This window comes from Carcharodon carcharias, chromosome 1 (assembly GCF_017639515.1).
Source record: "Carcharodon carcharias isolate sCarCar2 chromosome 1, sCarCar2.pri, whole genome shotgun sequence".
In the NCBI taxonomy this organism is placed as follows: domain Eukaryota; kingdom Metazoa; phylum Chordata; class Chondrichthyes; order Lamniformes; family Lamnidae; genus Carcharodon; species Carcharodon carcharias.
In genome coordinates, this window is record NC_054467.1 from 113665530 (window position 1) to 113681985 (window position 16456).

The 16456-nt window shown below is 46.1% G+C and overlaps 1 protein-coding gene across 2 annotated transcripts in view; it reads left to right on the top strand.

The window, feature by feature from the left end:
• The window catches only part of cc2d2a (coiled-coil and C2 domain containing 2A), a 204005-nt gene that overhangs the window by 94223 nt on the left and 93326 nt on the right, over positions 1–16456 (top strand). For both annotated transcript variants that reach the window (XM_041185821.1, XM_041185830.1), the window contains exons 16-19: positions 5021–5161; positions 7758–7914; positions 8519–8754; positions 14074–14251. In XM_041185821.1, the coding sequence (XP_041041755.1) occupies positions 5021–5161; positions 7758–7914; positions 8519–8754; positions 14074–14251 (712 nt within the window). The remainder of the gene's footprint in view (positions 1–5020; positions 5162–7757; positions 7915–8518; positions 8755–14073; positions 14252–16456) is intronic.

Here is a 16456-nt window from a genome sequence, read left to right on the forward strand (position 1 = left end):
TCTTTATTATTTTATTTCTGGTTCATTGTCTGTGAGGATACTTCAAAATGGTTGGCGGTAGTGTAGTGGTAATGTCACCATTCTAGTAATCCAGTGGGGACATGGGCTCAAATCCCACCATGGCAGCTGGTGGAATTTAAGTTCAATTAATACATCTGGAATTGAAATTGGTAATAGTGACCATGAAATCATTGTCAATTGTCATGAAAACCCATCTAATGCCCCGTTAGGGTAGAAAGTCTATCGTCCTTACCTAGCCTGGCCTGCATGTGACTACAGACCACAGTAATCTGGTTGACTCTTAAATGCCCTCCCAAGCCGCTACAAAGCCGACAAAAAGGAATGAAACTGGAAACGGCAAAACCACCCCTGTCGACCCTACAAAATCCCCCTTACTAATATCTGGAGCTTGTGGCAAAATTGGGAGATCTGTCAGACTAGTCAAGCAACAGCCTGTTGCGGTGATATGCATGGAATCATACCTTATAGACAATGTCCCAGACACAACTATCACCAATCCTGGGTATGTCCTGTCCCACCAGAGGTGGCGGCACAATGGTATACAGTCAGGAGGGAGTGGCTCTGGGTGCAACGTTGATTCTGGACCCGATGAAGCCTCATGACATCAGGTCAAACATTGGGAAGGAAACCTCCTGCTTATGACCACTTACTGCTCCTCCCCTCAACTGATGAATCAGTGCTCCTCCAAGTTGAACACCACTTAGAGGAAGCACTGAGAGTGGCAAGTGCACAGAATGTACTCTTTGTCAGGACTTCAATAACCATCACCATGAGTGGCTTGGTAGCACCACCTCGGAGCGAGCTGACTGAGTCCTAAATGACATAGCTGCTAGACTGGGTCTGCAGCAGGTGGTGAGGAAACCAACAAGAGGGAAAATCCTACTTGACCTTGTTCTCAGCAGTCTACCTGTCACAGATCCATCTGTCCATGACAATATCGGTAGGAGTGACCACTGCACAGACCTTGTAGAGACGAAGTCCTGCCTTCACATTGAGGATACCCTCCATTATGTTGTGTGGCACTACCACCGTGCTAAATGGGAGGGCATGCCAGGAGCAGCACCAGGCACACCTAAAATTGAGATGTCAAGCTCGTGAAGCTACAATACAGGGCTACTTGCATGCCAGATAGCATAAGCAGCAAGTGATAGACAGAGCTAAATGACCCCAAAATCAACGGATCAGATCTAAGCTCTGCAGTCCTGCCACATACAGCCGTGAATGGTCGTGGACAATTAAGCAACTCATTGGAGGAGGAGGAGGGTCCACAGATATCCCCATCCTCAATATTGGAAGAGCCCAGCATATCATTGAAAAAGACAAGGCTGAAACATTTGCTGCAATCTTCAGCCAGAAGTGCCGAGTGGATGATCCATCTCAGCCTCCTTCTGAGATGCCAGTCTTCAGCTAATTCGATTCACTCCATGAGATATCAAGAAATTGCTGAAGGCCTGGATATTGCAAAAGCTATAGGCCCTGACAATATTCTGGCAATAGTACTGAAGACTTGCGCTCCAGAACTTGCTGTGCCCTTAGCCAAGCTGTTCCAGGACAACTACAACACTGCCATCAACCCAGTCAAGATCATCATAGACAGGGCGTAACAGTCAGCAGGCTGTCTCCACCTCCACTGTGGATGTCCGGAGAGCACCAAGACATAGTGGCAGGGTTAGGAAGGTTAAGAAAATGTAGTTTCACAACATGGGCACAGGTGTTAATCACTTGTGCATAATGTTCACTATTGTAAATAAACTCCCAAAAATATCTCCCTGCCTATGGCTCCTTGTTCTAATGAGCAGTGTTCATGTCACTCAGATGTGAAACCTTACTGCACAAGATGAAGGCAGGTGTCTCAGTCCAGGGCTTCTTCCCTGTGCTCTGTGCAGCCTTCAGACCAAAGTGATGGTCCAGCCTCACACTCTCTGGAAATATTACTGATGCCTGCACCTCAGTGGTGCTTGTCATTGCTGCCAGAATGTCGTGGGTAGGTGTCACAGAGTTCCATCATTCTCCCTGTTTGCTCTCAGCACCTTTAAGGTGGGGCTGGCCCCCATCTCTTCAACATCTGGGACTGGTGATGCTGTGTTTCTGAAGGGGACAGGTGCTGGAGGCAGACAAAGAATCAGATGCTTTTAAAGTTTCACAGCTGTGTCTCTATTATATGACCCTGATCACAGAGTGCAAGTGTGGCAGTGGCCCCCTCCTCGGCCTGTGGAGCTGGGACTACTGGGGTCACAGGAAGAGGGGATTTGGATGGCCAGACACTCTGAGTCACCTGGGTGGATGGTCCAGGAGTGTGCACCTGCTGATTCTCCTCCCTATGGGTGCCTGATGGCTCCAGGCTGAATCCTTGAGGAGAAGGGGAAGCTGGATTGAGATCAAGCTACCCCATACCACACTCGCATACACAGTGTTAGAGGCCAACTATGGCATCAGCGATGGAGTTCAGTCCCCACAGCAGTGCAGGAGTGATGTCCTGGACCAAGGTCTCCATGGCAGCTAACATCCTACCAGTGTTAATGTCAGTGCGTTGGCATGCCAGCATCTATCACTTTAGAGTGAAGACAGACTGACTCCTCCTTCATGCCTTGCAATCTGAGGAGTGCAGCGGACATCTCTCCCTGATATTCCTGAGCATGCCTTTGGACTCGGTTATGACACAGTTGTGGAGCTGCAGAGGCTTGTCATCTGACATGGACTCAAACATTTCGGGCCTCCAGCAGTTCCCTGAGTGCCAGGGACTCAGGGAGCCCCTGCCGCGGCCTGCTGTGGATCAGAAAGTGCTGTGCGCTCACCAGATTGTAATCCCGAGGCTACTCTATATCTAGGTCCCACCGAGGTGTGTGTCTCTGCACTGGTGGAGGGTGTGGGTGAGCATTGTGACGGGACTTCAGGGAGGATGCCTCCAGATTCCTTTTTAGAGGTTTCTTCAGGGCTTGATTGGAGGCTCTGGGTCATGAGCTCCATCAGCTGTTTCTCAGATATGCCTGCGAAAGCAAGGAGAGATAATTAGTGCATGCAGAGGTCTGCGGAACTGGATACATCACTCATAGCATGGTTGTCCGTTGGATGTTGGACTGCTGGACCCTCACTTGGTAGAGCACTATCGACCTCACCGTCAGCACAGGAATGGTCCAGTTCCTTGCTGGCCAAGCTGGATGGCTCTATTTTCAAAGTCCCTGAGAACCTTGATTTCATGCATTCCTCCAGCAGACCTCTCTTTCTTGTGTGCCAGCTTGTCCTGCATGAAGAGAGATGGAGAGTGTGTAAACAGGACGCCTTCCAGGCCAGATGATAATTTTGCCTGGCCAATGTGGGTGGTGAGTGGTCCTATGGATGAGGACAATGAAAGTGTGTGTGAGAGAGTGAATGGTGATGTCCTTTGAACTGGCAGTGAGTGAGGGCCCTGTGGATGCGTGATGGGTTTTTGATTGTGTGAGTTGAGTGTGATGAGAAGGGTGACTTTCCTGGCAGAATGAAAGAAATCATCCATCCTCGTGTGGCAGTGGGTGGCTGTTCTCTTTAGCAGGGCATTAGCGCTGAATACTGCTGCCACTGCCTCCCATGCTGGATTGGTGATGTTGATGCCCATCCTGCAGCCAGTGAGTGCAGAGGACCTCACGGCAGGCCTCTATTGTGACCGAAAGGTGCTGGATGGACACATCATTGAACCTGAGGCTGCAGTCTTTTTGCCTTTCGGGGCCATGTCTTCCGTGCAGCAGTCATGGGCTGGAAGCACTGAGAGGTGTGCGCGCAGATGCACATTAAATATGGCGCCCGGCGTGATGAAATGGCGAGGTAACAGTGTGGCGGGCGAATGAGAGCCTGCCTCACAAGGAAATAGCGTGTTTCCTGGGAATGCATAATTAATTGCAGCGGGATTGAGACGATACAGTGTGAGAAGCCGCCATTGCGGCCAGCAGGTAAAACATTGTTTTTCCTACCTGCTACCCTACTTAGGGCAAACGTGGGATGATTCCACCTCCAGTGAAAAAAAAACTAGAGAGTCATCATAGATGTGCCTCATCCTGCCCTCATCTTTTGTCAGCAAGAATCGATGGATGGTGGTCTGGAATGGGAGCCACAGCTCTTTTTCTTTTTGTCCTCTAGCAGCACCACAACCAATTATACTGCTCACCTAGCTGAACAAGTTGAAATAAGCCTATTTTAAGCAAAGCAGCAATGAAGCACCTGATCTGTATGGTTTCATGATATGCCTGATCATTTCTTCGGTCATAAGGCCACTAGGGAGCCTAAATTTACTGTACAGATGCTTCTTGATGCAACAGTATTACCCAGAACCAAGGATAACTCATATTGCATCAAACAGGATGTTTGAGGTATTGAAAATGTAGAGGTTTCAATGTTGCTTCAAGTGTAAATAGCACTTATGGCTGTATAAATCTAGGGTATTGGGCACAACAGTTGCTTGGCTTCTCTAGTTAGTGTTACTTGAACTCATTCCGATCTTTTACTAGATAAATTGAGGCACAACGTGGTAGAACTTGCATATAACTTAATGTGCCTTTGATTTTAAAATATTTACTAATGATTGCACTCAACAAACAAATGTTTTCAGTTGAATCTAAGGAAACCTCTTGGCTGCATTTAGGCTCAGAGAAGAACTCCTGGCCTAGGTTCTCTCATTTTTGTTCTTCAGGGCATTAATTCCGTTTCCTTACCAATGAGATGGTGTTACTTTGAAAAGAGCCAATCAACAATAAAGAAAAGTCTGAAGAAGGGTTATACGGACTCGAAAAGTTAACTCTGTTTCTCTCTCCACAGATGCTGCTAGACCTGCTGAGTTTTTCCAGCATTTTCTGTTTTAAACAACAATGCAGAATGATTTTTTTTAAAAAAGCCTGACCAAAACCTAGATGTGAACCGTATGATAGCAAACTAAAATGCAGCTATAAGCTAGCAATAGGAGAAATCTTCTTATTAAGTTTAAATTAGTTGTGGATGTAAGCCAAAAGTCAATCCAAATATCCTTTCACAGAATTACCCGAAGAATGTGTCACATGGAACAGGAGAAAGATTGGAACCTGCTGAAGAGCCTTGTCAAAGTATGGAAAGACATCAAGTCGCTTAGAGAGTTCCAGAAATTTACCAACACACCAATAAAACTGCATCTTAGACGGTAAAGTTCTGACTTTATTTTACAGTTTTTGTGCACTGTTTCTAATCTACTTCATGGACAGCCTGTGTAAAATAAGCTGAAGTCCTTAGGTGCAAAAACCATGCCCCATCCCAACTTCTCTTTCTCGCCCTCCACCCTTCCCCCTCCCATCAAAGCCTATTTGAAGGAAGGCTAGCGAGCAGGAAGTTGAGGAAACTGTAGCAAAATATTGCATCAGTTAAATTTCTACTTTGATTACTCTTATGTTACAGAGGATAAAAAAAATGGCAAATGGAATAAAATGATAACTCAGGGACCAGATGGTGCAAGTCAGTGATCGACAAAATCCATAATGAATGTGGACGTTTGGATTTATAATGGAAAAGCTTTATACAAAAAAAACTGCCAAAAATGTGGCGAGAATTGTATGTGAACATTAGATACATAGAATGATTCTGATAATGAAATCTGTACATGTGCCTGGCTGACCTCCTTAATGAGATTATAATATTGCAATCATTTCCAGATATTACCAGTAATAAATTACTCAAAACGTTTTGGAGAGTGGGATGTGGGGGTGGGGGGGAACGGTTGGAAATTACGGAACTAGAATATTGTGTTCTATTCACTTGTAGATTTCTACTATGATTCAAGCTTTGGAAAACAAATCAAAAGACTTGTCACATCTGCTAGGATTTTTTTTTAGCTTACAACTCATTATTGTGTTCGCTAGCGTAGCAATTGCTGCCAGCGCACAGCAGCTTTCAGAGGACATCCTGTTTTCTCTTCCCAGTATTGGAGCACAGTATCAGTAAAGCATGTCTCCTCTGAAGCCTGACCCCTGGCAGCTGGAAAAATTCAGCAAAGCAAGCCAGTGTCTCAGTCAGAGTATAACCAGACTGCAGATAGATTGGCTGAATAGGATATATTGTCCTTCCATAGAATGTTCCTCTATCCCTTTAAGATGTAAAGTATTTTACATATATAAAGTCAGTGGCACGCACTAGAATTTACAGGCTCAGAAAGTCATGCAGCAGTTTGTTACATTTGCCATTATTCTTGAGTAGGTCTAGACATGGAGTATACACAGCCTACTAGACCATGTAGAACATCACATTCGAGTCCAATCCTGTCTTCTCCCAACATGCTTGTACATTCAGTTTCCTGCTGGGGTCACTGAGTATGAATCAGGAGTGAAAACCTGCAAGGTTTTCCCTGCACTGTCCCAGAATTGCACTTTCACTGAGATGGAATAAATCACTGCAGACCTGAGGATCTTTTGATACTCTTCTTTAATTTGGAGTTTATGAACAGAATTTTCGGGTTGGCATGCGGGAGCGGGGCCTACTCACCAACACATAAAATGAAGCGCGGTGACGTCGGTGCGTGTCATTCAGAGTTTCAGTTCAGTGGGCGCGCACCGGAGTCAGCTGTGTGCCCGCTGAACTGTCAAAAGCCTATTGAGGCCATTTAAATATCAATTAAAGGAATTAGCAGAGCTGTCCGTCCAACCTTAAGGTTGTTGGGCAGGCGAAGAGCCCAGGCGGCCTTCGCATTTTTCATGAAACCTCATCCACGACTGGGATGAGGTTTCATGAAGTGTTTATAAGTTGAATGAAAGTTTTTATTGTATGAGGGGACATGTCTTAAAATTTGTTTTTTTCTTCATTAAAATTTTTGAAAATCAAACTAATCTCCCCAAGGCAGTTCTTTGGCTCAGAGAGATTTCTGCACTCTTTTGCGAGCAGCCCCTGACTCTCCCTCCTCCCCCCGCCCACACAGGGAGTGCACAGTGCTTCCGGGTGCGCATCACACTGGGTGGGCCTTAATTGGTCAGCCAACATAAAATGGCGGCACCCGGCCATTTGCGGACGGCGATCGGCTGTGCACCTGCTCCCGGCAGCCCCCCCCACCCCCCAACCCACCCTGATGGGGAGAATATTCTCCCCACGTTTTGGAGGACAGTTGCAGCGAGTCTAGTTAAGTTTTTGATTTTTTTTAATCATGATCCTAGGTGTAGAATTTCGGCCTGGTTGTGTCAGTTTTCAAGATGGAAAAAAGAAGGCAAGAAGGATGAATTTTGAGGCACGATATCCTGCACTCGATCTAGGTCTGCCATATGGAGTTTGCCACATTGGTAGAAGGGGCTTTGCAAGTGTCTCAAATGGCCACTTGGAACAGGCGTTAAGCACCTTGCACATGTTAGTGAGAAGCCTAGTGCTTGTCTTTTCCCTTTTGGGAAATAATTTGTCGTTGACTTCAGACCTGCCGCGATCATTTTTTTTAGTTCTATGAGTGACCTATCAGTGTTCCTTAAAGGACCATTGCAGGCCTTTCCTGAAGACCACTGCCAATCTGTGCTTATCCCACACCCAGTCCTCTGACTTCCCTAAGCGTTGCCGAAATTAACATCTGCTTTCCCAGCAAGCTGCCTGAAGTGGTACGGTAGGTGTCAGAAGCTCGCTACTTATTAACATGAGGACCAAGGACTAATATCGACCAGGTTTTGGGTTCACCTGTTCAAGCGCCAGGATTATTTCCTCTGTCACCTTAATGCTGTTAACAATTTTTACCCTGATGTATTTAATCAAGATGGAAGTGTGTATCAATGTTGTAGGCAAGAGATTAACTGGAAAGCTGATCAAATAAGTTATGAATGTGAAATCCAAACTGAGGTAACGGAACTTTTGGAAGACTGTCAAGAAGAATATGAGAATAAAATGGAAGAATATAAAATGAAATATGAAGAATGGAAAGCCTGGAAAAAGGCAAAAGTGAGTATTTTTTGTTTTGTCTTGTCTACAAATTATTGTTATTGTAGATAAAGTTAACTACAGTTACATACGTGCCTGATTGAAAGGTACATTTAATTCCATGTTAGTGTTTTGCCAAATTAATTTGTTCAGTTTTTTAGGTGCTGTATGTTCAAGGCATTCTCCTTGAACAGCATGCACTTGTCTATGGTCAAAATGCTTACTGCCAAAGTGCAAGAAAGAATACATTTTCCAGCTCAATAGGGCATTCATTCCTCCTTCCACTTTCCCCCCACACCCCTCACTTGTAGCACAAGCACTAGGTTTGTCAGTTGATGATAATCAGCCCATCGAGATGCTACAAGTGCCCAGAAGCATTACCGCCTATAAATTGCCCTATATCCAAATTCCAAGAAAGCCTCCCAGGTTTGTTTTCACTGGCCATTTTAGGATCTTTAGGCAGAAATCCAAATGTGCATTTAGAAAAAAAAGTAGAGTATAATTAAAATAGTAATGTTCATTTTATTTTGCTTTCTCAACATGCCATGCTTAAAATCATGCTTATTTGGCTTTGCTATCAAAAGATTGTAGTTAAGAAATTACCTAGGCTTCTCTCATTTGATAGAAAGCAAAGAAGAAAAAGAGGAGAAGTGCTGATGAGCAGCAGGCTGATGATATAGAGGAGAGTTCAATGTTTGAAGAATTTCCAAAGCCTGATCCTCCAGAGCAAGTGGACGTTTTGCTTATAGAGCAGCAAGTCCGAGCAACAGCAGCCAGAATTCGTCGTAAACCAGGAGAACCTGTCCTGACCCCTGAACTTAGTATGACAGCCACAGTAACACCCACCAGCCAATGTCCAAGGTAATGACATGTTCCTAGTTTGTATGGCACAGCTAATATAATTAGAAGCAGATAGGTGAAAGGAATATGCTAGAATGCAGTGCCCTTTGAACTATAGAATTCCCAGAATGCACAACAAAAATGTTGACATGATTCACTTCAGTGGTAAATTTTTGCATATTAAAAATTTTGTCTGTGTACACTTTCCCTCCATAGAACTTGGATCCCTTTTTTCATGATTTGTCACACTTTTGGTCACATTTTTCCCTATCATAAATTCTACTGTTGGCATTTATAATGAATTATGCTTTTTATAAACACATCAGTGATTGCATGACCTGATCCACAAATTGTTCAAAAATAATTTTGTCTGCCAGGTATTTCTGAGCAACTGTCATTTCCAGTGTCTATAGTAAGTGTTCTAAACAGGCCAGGGATAAAGACTGTAGATAACTTTCAGGAAACCCTATCTCCATTTTGATGCACTGTATTATTTTTTCCTTTCTTTTGTTCCTAGTCTGAGAAGACTGGTGGGTCAGCTGAGGTTCTTTGCTCTTTTTAAATTCATAAATCCTTCCTTCAGTTGGGAACAACCTGCATCCAGATGGAATTATCAAGACCTGTTTTATGAAAAATTGCGGCCACTAAATTAGGGTCCTTCCATTCCATCTTGTTTATGTCTAAGGAGCAGCAGAGTGAGATGAGCACTAGGTTTGAAAAGGGGATGTGAAACTTAATTGACTGGGGGTGCAATGTGGACAGCAGCAGATTTACTGCCCGTTATACGCTATGTTCGGTTTTGGGGAGGAGAGCAGGCCAGTTGAGTTAGTTCTAAATTACTATATGAAAGAACCTTGACAGACATGGTTGGCTGAATGGCCTCCATCTGTGCTTTAAACTTCAGTAGTTTTTTGTAACTTGGAACACTGGAAGAAAATATATAATCGCTGAAATCAGAAGTAGAATTGAAATTTTCTGCAAATGCACAGCAGTTGATCAGCATTCTAATACTTGTATTTTTTTAAATATTTCTGTTTTGGCCTTTTGTAGAAAATTGAAAGGTATTTGAAAAGATCAGTTTGATTTTTAACCAGATGTAGAATCTTGAATCAAAAATTGTGCAACTTTGCTTCATGTATGCAAATCATCAAAATTGTTCTCTAATGCACCGTGGGCAGAATTTTCCATCTAGCGGGGTGGGGGGGAGGGGTGGAGCAGGAGTGGGTGCGGGCGGGCGCAGTGTATTTCGCGGCTCCCACGGCAGCACGACGGAGGTGCTCGTCCCCCAGGACAGGAGGAGGAGTACACCCCACTTGACCAAACGTGCCTGGGAGGAGGTAGCAGAGGTTGTGAGCTCCCATGACGTGGTGCGGTGCTCATGGATCCAGTGCCGCAAGCGCTTCAATGACCTGCTACGCAGGGGAAGGGTGATTAGCATGTTGGCATCGTTCACTTCACCCTTCATGTAAGCTTCTCCCCCTCAGCACCCCACCCATGTTTGACTGGCCTGAATGCAATGAGTCATTGACAGCATGAGAGGGTGGTGATGAGATGGGTTCTGCACCCGCAGCATGTTGTGGACTGAGACCCACATGACTGTGGTGGGGGCAACCTGGAGGATTTGCACCCAAGCACAGTGCTCAAACTCCAGGACATGTGGAAGTCAGGGTGATGACATGGAGGGAGGGGATCTTCAAGGTGGCGTGGCACAGATGGATGTGCTGCCCTCTGTGCTCCACATCATTGTGCCTCCTTGCAATGGCAGGTTAAACTGTGTGCTCCAAAGTGTGATGAAGGCAGCATGTGGCTAAGGGTTGGGAGAGGACGACACATCTGGCATATTCGTGTGAGTGTTCAGCAGCATCAGGGTAAGGATGCATTGGACCTCTGCAATGGCCAACTGAGCTTGGGGTGGACCGGCCGCGAGGAGATTGACGGTGCTAGTGTCACTTATCAATGCTCTTTTCTCATTTTCAGGAGAAGAATTCGCACAACACTGCCGAGTGGGTGAGGACTGGGGTGGGCTAGCCCAGGTAGTGCTGCTTAGCCGCTTTGAGCAGGGGGCCCTCGACCTGTAGAGGCACCATGTGCCAGGTCCACCGGAGCCGGAGAGGCTGGGTTTCCACAGGCAGGCATGTGTGGCCAGCACTCTCATCACCAGTAGTCTCCCACCAGCCATGGCAGTGCTGATTGTTGAGTGAGCGATGTAAGCAACATGGCTTGCCCATTGTGTGTGGAATGATGAGCGTGTGATGATCCGGGGGACAGGCATGTACACTGACATTGCCCGCAGGCTAACTGATCAAATTTCCTTACTCTTCCTTTCAGCATCAGTGGTGCAGGGCCAAGACCCGGAGCAGCAAAGGCTCCCCCTGACTCCTGAGGGCCATGAAGTTCCAACATCACCACACCACATCATCACTGCCAGGCAAGCACCAGCGTAGATACTGGCAACCAGGTGGGCATCAGATCTTAAGCTCGTGTCCTGGGGCACAGCGATGAGGGCACTTCACAGTCACTGGAGGAGCTGGCGGAGACAGAGAGTGCCCATGGCGCCAGCTGTTGGAGGACTGCAGAGGACCAAGCACACGCTCAGTCAACTCATGAGATGCAGCCGGGTGTGCGGGACCATAGGTGGAGATACTTGAGGCTGTGCTTGGCTTGATGTCAGTGGCAGAGGAGTCCACGTGGACCGTAGCCGATGCACTGAGCCTCATGGATGAGTGCCAAGCTTCCTCCATGGAGTGAGTGGTGTCTCTCATGGAGAGGCAGCTTCAGGGACAGGATCAGGGGTTCCTGGGGTTGCGCTCGGACCTGCAATCCCTCACAGGGGCATTGACCTCAGGTGGTCAGTGCCTGTGTGGGTGGCAGTTTTGGGTATCAAGTATCCCACCTCGGTGCCCATCCATGTACGGTGAGCAGGAAGGGCTGAATGGACCTCATGTCAGTGAAGCAGCTGCCTGTCATCTCTGTGGGCTCCTCTCAGGGTGCTGCAGGTGAGGGCAGCAACTTCTCTGCCCTTCTGCCAGTGACCGCAGCACCCAATGAGGCTGTGACGACTGGGGAGATGCCAGCTGCGGAGCTGGAAGCTCCCTCCCAGGCAAGGCCAGCACAGGCTCCACAGGCCAGAGGATATCCTCCATGGTCGTCGAGGCCAACAGGACAGCAGACACAGCAGGCTGTCTCAAATGCCAGTGTCAGCGAGGGGCACCACAAAGACGAAGCACCCGCAAACATAAAATGAAGGCACCTGAGGCACGCCCTGGGTTCATCACTGGTGGTTTTTTGGCTCCCCTATGAGTTCCTTCTGATTGTGTTTGCAGTGTGACACCATTTTATTTGCGAAAGCATTAAATTAAAATCATCTAACATGGCAGGAGGTGCCCCTTTTCTTGGGCAGGTGGATGGATTCCTGAGATGTTATGAGTGATTTGTGTGTCATTGACATTTATTGACTGGGCCCATTGTCAATGTTCCTATCCTGACAGATTTGGCACTAAAGTCTCCAGGTTGGAAGCTGCAGCCCAGGCTTGTGTTGGACGTCCATCTGTGCTGTGCTAGCCAAAGGTTCTTTGGATTAGAGCGTCCCGGGTGTCCCTGCCTCCCTGCAGTATGCCCGGGTCAGCGTCTACCCCGTCAGCATTTCCCTGTGTGTGCTCATCCTCTGACTCACTGCTGGACTCGTCGTGTTCAGCCGCAGCCACTCCGTCTATATTTTCTTCATCCACAGCGTCCCTCCTTTGCAGCACAAGACTGTGGAGCGCACAGCATGCAACCACTATCAGCAACACTTAATGGGAGTGCGCCGTCTGAACAGTCCAGGCATCAGAAGCGCATTTTGAAAAGACCAATGGCTCTCTCCACCACAGCCCTTGTGGAGGCGTGGCTCCTATTGTACTACTGCTCAACTCCTGTTCTTGGATGGTGGAGAGGTGTCATGAGCCACCTTCTGAGGGGATGGCCCTTGTCACCCATCAGCTACCCATCCAGCCGAGCTGGAGCACTGAAGGGCCCTGGGACCTGCGAGTGTCTGAAGATGTAGATATCGTGGAAGCTGCCTGGGTACCTTGCACAGACTTGGAGAATCACCATCCTGTGATCACACACTATCTGCACGTTCATGGAGTGGAAGTCCTTCCTGTTGACGAAGGCACCGTGCTCACTTTCTGGCGCCTTGATGGCCACATGTGTACAGTCTATTGCACCCTGGATACGGGGGAAACCAGCAATCGCCGTGAAGCCTCTGGCTCGCTGTGTCTGGCTGGCCTGGTCCCAGCAGAAGTGGATGGTCAATGCATGCCTGAACAGAGCATCTGTAACCTGCTTGACACAAGTGTGGACAGCTGATTGGGAGACACCGCAAAGGTCACCCACCAAGCCCTGGAAGAGCCAGAGGCGTAGGAATTGAGGGCAGCTGTGACCTTTAGAGCCACTGGCATGGGGTGCCCACCCACACAATTCACGGAGCTCTCAGGTACAATCATCTGACAGATATAGTTGACTGTCTCCGTTGAGAGACAGAGCCTCCTTCGGCACTGCACCTCAGACATATTGAGGTAGCTGCTTTGCTGCCTGTATACCAGTAGCATCTTCTGCGGCCCCTTCTGCCTTGGACTACTTCTTGGCCCTGCACCCCTTGTGCCTGTCCTCCCAAAGGTGGCTCCCCTGGAAGCTGAATGTGCACTCCTGGCTTCCTCCCCCTTCTAGCCCTCCCTTCCTACTCAGAGGAGGTGCCTCCAGTGGAGAGATCACCTCCCATTCCCAGGCTCAGGGGGGCTTCCTGAAACCTACAGGTCCCAAAACAAATCCTCCCTGCAGAGTGCTGACCTGAGGGTTATGAGTCCAGTCCAAGCAGCTGGTATGCGTTTTGAAGTTTTCCAGCTGACACAGGCAAGTTTCAGTAACATTTGTACAATAACTTTTAAATCTGTAGAATCGCGACCCCACTGAGCCCTCTTCTCCAGCTCGTGGATGAGGTTCATACAAATTTCTGCTACCTGCCTGCCCGTTGCATCCGTGCAACGAGCCAAAGATCGCACGGGCACTGCAAAATCCTCATCAGTTGGAGCCTTAAGTGGCCCGTTATTTAATGGCAGGTGCACAACGGAGATCGTCGCGCGCCTGCCCACCGAAATATCGCGATTGGCGCGTGGTGATGTTGGGACGCTTGCCTGACTTCGCCATGTATCATTTGACGCAACGGCGTGTGGGTCCCGCCCCTGCCCGTCAAGTGGAAAATTCCACCCTATATCTCTAGTATGTTTCCAGAAAATTTTTGATTATTGTGATAGATTTAGAGAGCAGAATGAAAATTTATGAAAATATTTTTATTTCCCTCAGAGGAGAACAGCTGCGAAGACAAGATGTTCAGAGATGCACAATATATACCAAAATTATTTTTAACAACAAAGAGGTCTCCAGAACCAGCAGCCGAACATTGACTGCCGACTTCAGGATCCATTTTGGGCAAATCTTCAATGTGCAAATAATCAACTGGCCAGAAAGTATAAAGATTCAGGTATTTGTACTGGTGCTTTTTAAATATTTAGTTGAATGCTTAGTGTGATTTTCTTTTATTTCACCTTTTGCTGATGTACTCTTTCACTATTTTGTCCCACTGGCCATTCTTCCTGTGCCCGTTTTAACCATGAGTGTCATAATGTTATTTGGCAACACATCTCAATCCTGTTCTGTTCTCACCTGATGATATACATTTTCCAACAAGAGTTACTGGGAGGCAAACAGGAGTTGATTTTTAGCCTACAGCACTGTGACCAATGCGTATACCACTATTGCCTCCCTGGCACAGACCAAAAATAAAACCTGGGGTCTTTATGGTAAGAATGGCTCAGTAACCTAAAGGGGTTAGTCTGGAATGGTAGCAGAGAAAATGCTCAATGTTTATAGGATGTAAATTCTATACAAATGGGTAATAATTTGGCATAAATCTAAATACATCCAGGAACTTTTTTATTGAGCAATACAAATATTAGTAACAGGAGTTACTAAACTCCTAAGGCATGCTCCACCATTCTGTTAGATCATGGCTGATCTTCACAACTGTATCTACACCAGAAGGTTGTGGATGCTTCACCATTGAACATTTTTAACACTCAGAATGGCAGGTTTTTGGTGTCTCAGGAAATCAAAGAATTTAGGGAATAGTCTGAAGATCAACCATGATTGTATTGAATGGTGGAATAGGCTCAAGGCACTGTTTAGCCTACTCCTCCTGTTTCTTATGGTTTTCCTGTTTCACATTTCATAACCTTACCTCATAAAATTACATCTACAACAGCCTTGAAAGCTGTAATTGACCCAGCATCCACAGTCTTCTGGGGAAGAGAGTTCCGGTTTTTCACTGTCCTTCGGCAGAGTTCATCCTGATTTTGCTCTTCAGTGGTGGCCTAGTTCTAATTTTCACCTTGTGCCCCCTTGTTCTTGGTTCTCTTAGAGAGTTAATAGTTTCTCTGTATCTATTCTATCACATCCTTTTAACATTTTAAACATCACCTCTCAAACCCTATACTCAAATGGAAGCCAAGTATATGCAATTGATCCTAATAATGAAGCTCTAAAGCTCTGCATCATCCTGCTGAGCCCGTGCTCTACCCTCTCCAAGGCCACGATGGCTTGGATTTTGCAGTCAGCAGTGAAGCAATGATGCCCACCACTGATCTCAAAGAAATTCTCACAAAGAGGTCAAGCACTTTCTATGGTGAGAATCTTAACTCTGTCACCATGGCATGCTATGATGGGGAGTCCCAGTGTAGAGCTGCAGTAATGTCATCAAGTTGCCCAAACAGCCAGTCACATTAAAGTATTATCACAGACTGCCAACTAGGGAATGAAAAGCACTAAAATCAAATCACTTTTTAAAAAGTTTTACAGAGAGCAAAATAAAATTGAGGACATACGCATGGAAAGAAGGTAGAAGCTGAAATAACATGAAAAAAATTAAAATATTAATTATCTAAAAAATCCAGTTGAAAAAATATCTGATAACTATTCATAAAGGAGAGATTTAACAACGTTCCACAAAAGTAGGTTTATTTTTTCAAAACCAGATTATTTGTTCAGCAGTAGTTATTATTCAGATTGCTGTTTAAAAACCCAGTTGCAACTCATTAAATGAGGCTTAACTTTTGATGGACTTTCTAACAGGGATGTGAGAGTGGAAAAGGGGAAGTTCGCACTAGAGATAAGCTGATTTTGCTGATTGTCAGGATAGGCAGGAGGTCCACAATGCAGCGTGTTGTGGATAGTGAATGACAGAATGCAACTTAAGGATTTCTGCCTTAATCTCCGCTTGCCCTATATCCTGATGTTGTGCTCAGATTCAGAGAGGTAATGATGGCAAATGCTTCAAGTTCGCTGTCAAAATCCCTCAAATTCCAGGCCATTATATCATTCCTGAGGCACATGCCCAAAACTGAATGCAGTACTCCAGATGGGCTCTAAAAAGGCTCTGTACTACTGAAGCATGCTGTTACATCCCTGCAGTATATGCTGAATTTAAGTATGTGTCATGCCGTTTCATCTGGAGAAATATTTTTCTGTAAGTTGCTAACTTTTAATAAAATTTGGACATTATAGAACCTTAGTGGGTTTCTTAAATCAAGGGATTCTTTGTATTGACAAAAATATTGCAGTTTTATTATTTTGGTGTGCACAGAGCAGTTAATTACTATCTATTGTGATTCTCAACATGTAGCAACATGCT